Source organism: Capricornis sumatraensis, chromosome X, assembly GCF_032405125.1.
Source record: "Capricornis sumatraensis isolate serow.1 chromosome X, serow.2, whole genome shotgun sequence".
Classification (NCBI taxonomy): Eukaryota; Metazoa; Chordata; class Mammalia; order Artiodactyla; family Bovidae; genus Capricornis; species Capricornis sumatraensis.
In genome coordinates this window covers 13,163,634-13,174,286 of record NC_091092.1, presented here as the reverse complement: position 1 = coordinate 13,174,286, position 10,653 = coordinate 13,163,634, and the positions used below count along the sequence as shown (strand labels likewise).

Genomic DNA, 10,653 nt, shown 5'->3' with positions numbered 1-10,653 from the left:
CTATATCTGTACTGATGGACAATTGTGATGTTCCCTTTTTTCCCATTGTAAACAAAGCCTACAGAATCCCTACTGTAGCCCCAATTCCAGCATAGGACAAATGCATAATAAATAATTGGTATGGGAATTTAAAAACATATTAAAACACAAGATTCTATTTTAGCGTTTTATTATCTCCATGGGTAAATATTTGAGTTGGAATTGCTGAACCAAAATATCAAATATTTTTATTTTTAAACAATTTACAAAATTGCCCTGCAGAAAATTTTTACCAGTACACTCTACAAGAGCAGGGAGGGGTCGGGGTGGGAGGGAAGTGGGAGAGGATAGCAGCAGGAGTTTGGGGTTAGTAGATGCAAACTGATATATATAGACTGGATAAACAAGGTGCTACTGTATAGCACAGGGAACTATATTCAATACCCTGTGATAAACCATAATGGAAAAGAATATGAAGAAGAATGTGTATGTATACGTAAGTGAGTCACTTTGGTGTACAGCAACAATTAACACAACGTTTTAATGCAACTATACTTCAATAAAAAATAAATTTAAAAAAAAGAGCAGGGAGAAATGCATGTGTCCCCCGTCTCTTACGTTTTCATGTAATCAAATCCATCAGTCAAGTTCTTAATTGTTCAACTTTCAGTTATTATGTTTTTAAAGATCTTCTACGAAAAGCTTATGCAGAAGCAGAAGCTAGTTATTCAGAGCTTGTTATAACAAGGGAGTTAGCCACCCTAACTTGTGTTTGGCAGAGACTTAAACAGGCAGAGCAATGGGAAAACTTTAGAGTGAAAAAAAGAAGACCATATTTTCTCTGATTGGAAGTTGTTGGCAGTGAAACGCTGGTGAGCCAGAGGTATTTTATGTGATTGGTTTGGGGAGCATATTTAGATTTCTGTAGTTAGTGGCAGGGCAAAAATAGGAAGGCTGGTAGTCATTGATCAAGTCCAGAAGATTGCTGTAGAGGCTGTGGTTTGGCTTGTGGGGCTGCTTGCTACAGAGGTTGTGGGTTACAATTCTATTGTCATCTGGTCATTGTCCGTTCTGTATTCAGTCTCTCACTTAAAAATAAAAATCATTCTTTCATTTTGTTTCAAATATAAAATCATTTTCAGATCTAAATATTTAATTCATTAGAAAACTTATGTTTTGCATACCAGGACAAAGGGACAATTTCACTTTGACGGTAACATTTTTTCCTAAAAGTGCAATATTCTACTCTTTGTACAATATTAAAGTTCACAGTCATAGCATTTCATTTATACGTCTACGTTCTTTCAATGGAATTTAAGAGCAAAGTTAGACTCCTCCCCCAGACTGCCCAACCCATTAAAAAAAAAAAAAAAAGCCTCCGAGGTTGTTTTGTTTTGGTGGCGCCAGGCAGCGTGTAGGATCTTAGTTCTCCCACCGCGGACAGAACCCGTGCCCCCTGCAGTGGAAGCGCGGAGTGCTAACCACTGGACTGCCAGGTAAGTCCCCACCTCTGTGGTTTTCACTAAAATTCTTTGACCAACTTCTCAAGAAGAGGAAAGGGACAAAAGGGCCCAGAGAGGTTAAGAGGCACCTGCCCGAGGGAGGCGGTGGGCGGTTAGCAGACGCCGGCTGGTGGGCGGGGTGCGGGGGCGGAGCTCGGGTGACGCGACGCTCACGTGACCGCTGGGCCCAGAAGTGGGCACCGGTCCGGGTAGTGGCCCTCCCTCGGTGTTGTCGGACCCGGAGCCGTCTGCGAGCCCCTAGTTGTTGCTCCTGGTTCTTTCAGGTCAGTGTGAGGGTCCTCGTCGCTGCCTGTGGGACACCGGAATGGGGGAGGAGGAACGGGCGCGGAAAGGAGAAAGGTTGGGGATGGGGTTCTGGTCGAGGGGAGCTGGCCAGACTGTAGCTAGAGATGGCGGAGGGAAAACGGCTAAGGGGGAGCAAACGGCCGTTGGGCGGAGGGAGGGGAAGGCGGACACCCCAAGTACCCATTCCCCTTTCTCTAAACATCCTTTTCTCTGCCCTCCGTCCATTTTGGAGCCGGAGATTGTGAGCTAGGGGGCGCCCCAGCAGTGAGGCAGTGGAAATAAATCCCCTCTGCCACTCTGTGCGTAGAGTAGAAAGTTGACCTCAAGGGTGGGGAGGCGAGTTGCCTTTGGGAGAGAAGGACGCAGAGATCCAAAATTAGTTTGGAAAACATCGTGGTCTGGCGCCCGAGGCGTGAAAAGAAATGGCGGCTGGGGTGCAGGGGGCGGAGGAGGGGGTGGGGGAGGGAAATGGTGGGTGAGGAGGGCAGAGATTCTGGAAAGGGGCCCGAGTCCCTGTGCATCCACCGGTGCCCATCCCCGGTCTCCTGTCTGTCTGCAGGTCTACGTGTCTGTTGTTCCCAGCGCTCTACTGGGCTATAGAAAGAGGAGGAACCTGTCCAGAATCCCCGCAGGTCAGTGAAGGAAGAGGGCACTGGACAGGGACCCAGAGGGGTGGGGAGTGTGGAGGGACCGCCCGCGAAGAATTGGGGGCCCCACTGCCCAACACATTTACACACTGCCGCGCTGAGCAAGCATAGGGAAAAATGGCAGGGCCTGCCAGGGAAGTGTTGTCTCACGTGTGCACGAGGAATGGTGGGGTAAAGGGTGGGCAAAAGGCACTCTCGGAGGGCCAGACCAGGTCAGGAGATCCCTGACAAAGGGCAAGGAATGACTACTACTGTCCGGACCTGCATTTCCCCCCAAACCTCAGTCTCTCTTGTCTCCTCTTTGTCTTCTCTTCCCCCGCCCCACTCCCAGGACAGGAAAAGGAGGGGACGCTCAACATGGAAAAACTCTGCAGTGAAAATGAAGCGAAGCCTGAGAACCAGGGCAAGATGGAAAACAAAGAACAGCCACTGGATGCAGGAAAACCAGGAGCAGCTTGTACTAGGGAAGATGAGGAAAACTTAGAAAACCAGGGATGGACAGATCCCAAGGGAAAGACAGATGAGGAAGTATTAACAGTTGCGGAAAGGCCAGAGAGTGAGACCAAGCCAAAAGAAGGAGCCCCAGAGAGCCAAGAAAAGCCAGAGAGTGAGGAACAAGCGCAAGAAAGAAAAGCAGAGAGCGAGGGGAAGCCAGAGAGCGAGGGGAAGCCAGTGAGTGAGGAAGAAGCAAGAGAAACAAAAGCAGAGAGCGAGGGGAAGCCAGAGAGCGAGGGGAAGCCAGAGAGCGAGGGGAAGCCAAAAGAAGACAAGCCAGCCAGCGAACCAAGGGAACCGAGGGCTGGCAGAAAGCGCCCCGCTGGGGAGGATGTACCCAGGAAGGCCAAAAGAAAAACCAACAAGGGGCTGGCTCAGTGTCTCAAGGAATACAAGGAGGCCATACATGATATGCATTTGAGCAATGAAGAGATGATAAGAGAATTTGATGAGATGGCCAGGGTAGAGGATGAGGTGAAGAAAACCAGACAGAAACTGGGGGGGTTTATGTGGATGCAAAAAAGTTTACAGGACCCCTTCCACCCAAGGGGCCCAAGGGAACTCAGGGGTGGCTGCAGGGCCCCGCAAAGGGGCTTTGAAGACATTCCTTTTGTGTAGTGCCTCTGGCAGGCATTTACCAGGCCTTGTGCTTTATTAACCTTAAATGCTAATCCTATACTTTAGGTGTCGCTCTCTTTATTCAACTGCAGCCCTCTATGTTTCAGTAGCAGATTTTCATCCATTGCATGGAAAAATGTTTATGGTGCATTGTAAAATTAAAAACAAAAATAGTTTTCAGAACCATATATATGGCATCAGTCCATTTTTGTAAAACTACAAAGATACTTTACTAGTGATCCATGTACAAGAAAAACTGAAAACTATCTACTAAAAAATCAATAGCGGTTATCTGTGGGTGATTTTTTTTCTGTTTTTTGTTCATCTGTTTATATTCTCTTAAAAAACACACAGCTTACTTTTTATCATAGCAATAATGAAAGATAAAAAATAGGAAAGCAATACCAAGCAATCAAGTACTATTCAGTGAAGTGCCTTCTGAGGCAGTAGAGACACATAAAATTTGTGTTGCTAGGATGTGAACTGAGTAAAAGTCACATTACCTCTGGGACTCAAAGGTGCAAGAATCAACTTGGCAGTTATTACAGATCCATTGTTGTAAGGGAAACTCTTGGCATCAGTGAGTTGGGGATAAAACTTGCCTTCTAGGGCTGTGGAGAATATTCAATAAGATGCTGAGTATGTGAGCTGGTTCCCACCCTCTGCCCTGCACTAGCAGGGCCAGAGCCCCAGCAGATGTTTTGGAGAGGGCTGAGGAGGTTTCAGGTATGTGCAGGAGTAAGTCCAGACAGCTGTGAGGTGGGTGGCCCTCTCCAGCTGGGGTAATGTCATGACTCTTGGGGGGTATGCCTCTGTTTGTGGGTACTGTACCCTCCTAAGGCTCCCACCGCTGCTGATGGGCTAGAGATTGTGATGGTCTAAAACAACACCATGTCACAACTAAAAGTGGGAATTCTCTACAGTAGAGTTACCCTAACTCACCTGGGTAGCACCCAGTTGTCACTTGGGTCTTGCTATTTATAAAGTTCTTATAAAACATACCTTTCCAAGTATTTTTTTGTTTTGTGTGTGTTTCTGTGTACAGCCATCTGCACTGGATTTAGATACTGGAGATTGAACCGGGAGAAAAATCTGACCAGATGCTATGCTATTCTCACCTGTTAATCTCGTGTCTGCTGACGCTTTTTTCTTAGAAGAAGTTGTCTCCTAGGAAATTCCTGTTAAGCCCTGGCTTATCATTTCAGCAGACCCATCTACCTATGTGATTTTTTTCCCTCTGTCTCTTCATTAGGCTTTTATTTGCTTATAGTGTTTCTTTAAATAAACGTTTAGGCCAGTTGTAGATTTACAGAATTATTACAAAGATACAGTTTCCATATACCCCATACCTGTTATTAACATCATTGGAAAAGAGTCAGGCTGGGAGGGATTGGGGGCAGGAGGAGAAGGGGACAACAGAGGATGAGATGGCTGGATGGCATCACCGACTCAACGGACGTGAGTTTGAGTGAACTCTGGGAGTTGGTGATGGACAGGGAGGCCTGGCGTGCTGCAATTCATGGGGTCGCAAAGAGTCGGACACGACTGAGCGACTGAAGTGAACTGAACTGAACTTTTAGCTTGAAGCGTTCGTCACAATGAACCAATGTTGATAATTTATCATTAACCAAGATACATACTTTATTCAGAGTACCTCAGTTTTTCCCTAATGTCTTTTTTCTGTCCCAGGATCCCATCTAGGTTTTCATCTTAGAATTAGTCATCATGTCTCCTTAGGCTCCTCTTGGCTGTGACAATTTCTCACACTTTCCCTGTTTCTTATGCCTTGACACTCTTGAGACGCACTGGTCAGGTACTTTGATTAGTGTACCGCAGTTTCAGTTTGCTTGATTTTTCTCTTATGGTTAGTGAAGTGAAGTCGCTCAGTCGTGTCCGACTCTTTGTGACCCCGTGGACTGTAGTCTACCAGGGTCCTCTGTCCATGGGATTTTCCAGGTAATAGTCCTGGAGTGGGTTGCCATTTCCTTCTGCAGGGGATCTTCCTAACCCAGGGCTCAAACCCGGGTCTCCCACATTGTAGACAGACGCTTTACCATCTGAGCCACCAGGGAAGCCTCCCTTATGGTTAGACAGGTGTTAAGTGCTTTTTTGGGAAGAGGATCACACAGGCAAAATGGAATCATAAAGGGTACATACTATCAATATTATCACTTTATGTTAATATTGGTCACCTGGCTAAAGTAGTGTTCTCAGGATTCTACATGGTAAAGTTACTCTTATTTCTCCCTTTCTAGACTATACTCTTTGGAAGAAAATCACTCTGCACAGTCTACACTTAAAAGACTGGTGTTATGTTCAATCTTGTTGAAGATGGAGTATCTCCAACATTTATTTGGAATTCTACATATTTGATTTCTCTCCATTTTATTTAATATACTTTGGACTATACTACTACTATATATATTTTCATTGCTCAAATTTTTCCACTTTTGGCCATTGGAAGTTCTTTCAGTTGGCTCTTGCATCTATTTAACATACCCCCATCATTGTGTACGTGTGTATGTGTGTGTTTATAAAACTTTCTGGTGCTACAAAATGGTCTAGTCATATCTTGCATATTTCCTGCCCAAATCCTAGAATCAACCATTTCTCCAAGGGACCCTGGTACCTTTGGTTGGAGAACAGTACTAGAAACCAAGATTTAGGTGTTAAGTATACACCCTACCATTTGGATATCATTGCTTCTAGGCCCTTTCAGTTGATAAAGAAGATATATATGCATCTCTTTCTGTCTCTCTCCATATATATATATGTATGTACATATATATACATCTTTATATGTTTTAAAATATATATAGAGAAAATTTTTTCTTTAGTCTTAACAGACTCCACTCATTTCCAAAGTTACCTATATCAGTGCCTAGTTCTTCCATCCCTTTCAGTGAAGTTGTTTCGTGCATTTGTGATATATTTAGAGTCTTTTGTCACATTCTGTGTTGTGGGAATGTTGTTATAAATGCACTTTTAAGTATCAATTCCAGTTGTTCATTGCTGGTATATAGGAAAGCAATAAAATTTATATATTAACTTACACCCTGTGATCTTGTGACTAGGAGTTTGTCAATGCTTTGGCATTTTCTACATAGACCGTCATGTCATCTGCAAATAGGGATAGATTTATTTCCTCAGTTCTAATCTGTACACTTTTTGTTTCCTTTTTTGTCTTAATACACTAGCTAGGACTTCCAGTATGATGTTCAATAAGAGCAATGAGAAAGGACATCCTTGCCCTGTTCCTGACACTTCAGGTGAAGTGTCTCCTTTTACATCACTAAGTATCATGTTAGTTTCTTGTAGTTTTTGTTGTTCAGTTACCATGTAGATATTCTTTATCAAACTGAGGAAGTTCCCCTCTACTCCCAGGTTGAAAGCGTTTATCATGAATGGTTGTTGGAGTCTGTCAAATACTTTTTCTGTATCAAATAATATCATATAATTTTTCTTTTTTAGTCTGTTAACATGTAGTGGATTATATCGATTGATTTTCAAATGTTGAATCAACCTTGAATACCTGGAATAAATTTCAGTTGTTTGGCACATAGCTTTTTATACATTATTGGATTCAGTTTTATAATACTTTGTTGAGGATTTGTGTCTGTATCCATTAGAGATATTGGTCTGTAATTTTCCTTTCTTGTAGTATCTTTTATCTGGTTTTGGAATTAGGGTAATATTGGTCTCACAGAATGAGTCAGGTGTTCTCTACTTCAGTTTTATGGAAGAGATTGTGGAGAATTGGTATTATTTCTAACATAAACGTTTGGTAGAATTCACTGGTGATTTCTAAATGTTTACTGGTGGTCCTTAAATGTTTGGCACAAATTGGTCCTAGTGATTTCTATCTTTGGAAGGTTATTAATTATTGATTCAATTTCTTTAATAGATACAGAACTATTCAGGTTATCTTTTTCCTCTCCTGTGAGTTTTAGGAGTTTGTATTTTTTGAGTAATTAGTCCATTTCATCTTAAGTTATCTAATTTGTAGGCATAGGGTTTTTCATAGTATTACTTCATTACCTCCTTAATATCCATGGGATCAGGAATGATAACCCCACTTTGATTTCTGATATTGTTAATTTGAGTCTTTCTTGTTTTCTTGGTTACCCTCATAAGAGATTTAATAATTTTATCTTTTCAAAGAACCAACTTTTGGTTTTGTTGATTTTCTCTGTTGTTTTCCTGTTTTCACTTTCCTTTCATTTTATTTCTAGTTATTTCTTTTTTCCTATTTGCTCTAGGGTTCGATCCCTGGGTTGGCAAGATCCCCTGGAGAAGGGAAAGTCTACCCACTCCAGTATTCTGGCATGGAGAATTCCATGGACTATACGGTCCATGGGGTCGCAAAGAGTTGGACATGACTGAGCAACTTTCACTTTCACTAGGCTTAAATTACTCTTCTTTCTTTAGTTTCCTAAGAAGAAAGCATAGGTTATTGATGGGAGAACCTTCTTTTCCATATATGCGTTTAAGCTAGAAATTTCCCTTTAAGCATTGCTGTTGCTTTACCCCAGAGATTTTGATATGTTGTATTTTCATTTAGTTCAAATCATTTTTAAATTTCTGTTGAGAATTCTTCTTTGACTCGTGTTATTTAGAAATGTGTTGCTTAATTTCCAAATAGTTGGGTTCGCCATCTATCCTGTTATTGATTTCTAGTTTAATTCTACTGAGAGCATACTTTTATGATTTCTATTCTTTTAAATTTGTTAAGGTGGGTTTTATGGACTCTCTTGAGCTCATGTTCTGTATGAGCTTGAATGTTGAATGGAATGTTCTATAAATGTGAATTAAATCACCTTGATTAATAATGCTGTTCAGGTCAACTACGTATTAGGTGCTCAGTTAGGTGTCTTGACTTTTTGTGATCCCATGGACTGTAGCCCGCCAGGCTCCTCTGTTCGTGAAATTCTCCAGGCAAGAATACTGGAGTAGGTTGCCATTTCCTTCTCTGACTATATCCTTATTCATATTCTGCCTGCTTAATCTGTCAATTACTGATTGGGGGCATTAAAGTTTGTAACCATAATAATAATTTGCCTGTTTCTCCTTTCAGTTCTATCAATTTTTGCTTCATATATTTTGACACTTTTGTCATGTACATATACATGTTTAGGATTATTATATATTTTGCTCAGAATTGATCCCTTTATCATTATGTAGTGCCTCTTTTGATCTCTGATAACTTTCCTTGTTCTGCTTTGTCTGAAATTATGTAACTACTCCAGCTTTTTTTGTCCAGTTTTTTTTTTTTTTATTACTGTAGATCTTTCTCTGTTGCTTTACTTTTAACCTCTCACTCTTTATCAGGGCTTCCCTAATAGCTCAGTTGGTAAAGAATTCACCTGCAGTGCAGGAGACCCCAGTTTGATTCCTGGGTTAGGAAGATCCCCTGTAGAAGGGATAGGCTACCCACTCCAGTATTCTTGGGCTTCCTTTGTGGTTCAGCTGGTAAAGAATCCACCTGTAATGCGGGTAGACCTAGGTTCGATCCCTGGGTTGGGAAGATCCCCTGGAGAAGGGAAAGGCTACCCACTCCAGTATTCTGGCCTGGAAAATTCCATGGACTACAGTCCATGGGGTCTCAAAAGAGCTGGACACGACTGAGCAACTTTCACTTTCACTCACTGTATTTAAAGTGGGCTTCTTGTACACAGCATATAGTTGGGTTTTTTAATTCACTCTGATAGTTTCAATCTTTAATTGATGCATTTAGACCATTCATATTTAAAATGACTCAATATATTTGGATTTAGTATGAAGCATGTTTATAACTGTTTTCTATTTGTTGCCAGAGGCTTCTTTTTCTGCCTTCTCTAGTTTATTTTTGCCTGTACCAGGTCTTAGTTATGACATGTGGGATCTTTCAGTTTAGTTGCAACATGTAGGATCTAGATCCCTGATTAAGGATCAAACCCATGCCCCCTGCATTAGGAGTGTGGAGTCTTAGCCACTGGACCACCAGGGAAGTCTGCCTTCTCTAGTTTTCATTGAGTATTTTACATGATTCCACTTGTCTTCTCTTAGTGTATTGATTATATTTCTTTAAAATTTTTTCAAAAATTTTCCTTGAGTTTACATTTTTAACTAAGAACATTTTCAAATAATACTGTTCTGCTTTACTTATATGTAGTACAGGTACCTTAAGTGTTCATTTCACTCATCCATTTCCTGCAATCACTTAATACACTGTTATTTTATTACTTTAGATAAAGAGTTATCTTTTACATCAATTAAGAATAAGACAAAAAATTTCATACTTTCATTTATTGCATTTCCAATGCTCTTCCTTTATGTAGATCTGAGTTGCAGGCCTGCACCATTTTTCTGCAGAAAATCTTTTAACATTTCCTGAAGGAAAGGTTTGCTGATGCTGAATTCCATCAGTTTTTGTTTGTCTGAGAAAGTCTTTATTTCTCCTCCACATTTGAAGGATTATTTCACTGGATATAGAATTTTAGGTTAGTTTTTTTTTCTTTCAACATTTTAACTATTTACAGTTAGATAGGAGTGTTACCACTGAAATGGAAGGTATTTTTTTATTCTTGTAGTTCTGTCAGATTTATTTATTTTGTGGTCTATTTAATAAATGCATACAAATTTTAAATATCATTAAGTGATGCTTATGTCTTGTAATGCTTTTTGCTTTAAAGTATATTTTGTTATTAATTTAACTATAATGGCTTTCTTTTGGTTAGTGTTTTCATGTTATTTTTCCCTTATGCTTTTACTTTCAGTCTTTATGTATCTTTATATTTCAGATATGTCTTTTGTAAATAGTATATAGTTGGGTTTTTCCAGTCCAAAAATCTTTGTTTTTTAATTGGTTCATGTAAACCATTTACATTAATGTACTTACTGCTATTAATACTGGATATAACCATTGTACCACATTCCTTCTCTTATATCCCATCTGGTTTATGTTTGTTTTTCCTTCCTTAGGATTGATTAATTTCCTATTTTTGCCCCTCTATTAGCTTAGAAGTTTTGCTCTCTTACTCTTCTTTAATAGTTATCCGGTAATTACAGCATATAGTCTTGACTTACTAAAGGCTAACATTAATTTATACTTATACATACTCTTTGGA

At 40.6% G+C, this 10,653-nt stretch overlaps 1 protein-coding gene across 4 annotated transcripts; it reads left to right on the top strand.

Moving 5' to 3' along the window:
• Nucleotides 1-1,400: 1,400 nt before the first annotated feature.
• TCEAL4 (transcription elongation factor A like 4) lies at nt 1,401-4,306 on the top strand. 4 transcript variants are annotated; one of them, XM_068962395.1, is made up of 3 exons: nt 1,401-1,475; nt 2,347-2,419; nt 2,771-4,306. In XM_068962395.1, exon 3 carries the CDS (start codon nt 2,792-2,794, stop codon nt 3,545-3,547), a length of 756 nt encoding a protein of 251 aa, XP_068818496.1. In that variant the 5' UTR covers nt 1,401-1,475; nt 2,347-2,419; nt 2,771-2,791; the 3' UTR covers nt 3,548-4,306. The 4 variants fall into 4 exon arrangements, with proteins under 4 accessions (XP_068818496.1, XP_068818494.1, XP_068818495.1 ...); XM_068962393.1 differs by having other exon boundaries at nt 1,404-1,475; nt 2,766-4,306; XM_068962394.1 differs by lacking the exon at nt 1,401-1,475 and adding an exon at nt 1,665-1,765.
• The last annotated feature ends 6,347 nt before the right edge of the window (nt 4,307-10,653 follow it).

Coding starts and splice junctions, on each gene's coding strand:
- TCEAL4 (XM_068962395.1), top strand. CDS start 2,792: ATGGAAAAACTCTGCAGTGAAAATGAAGCGAAGCCTGAGAACCAGGGC.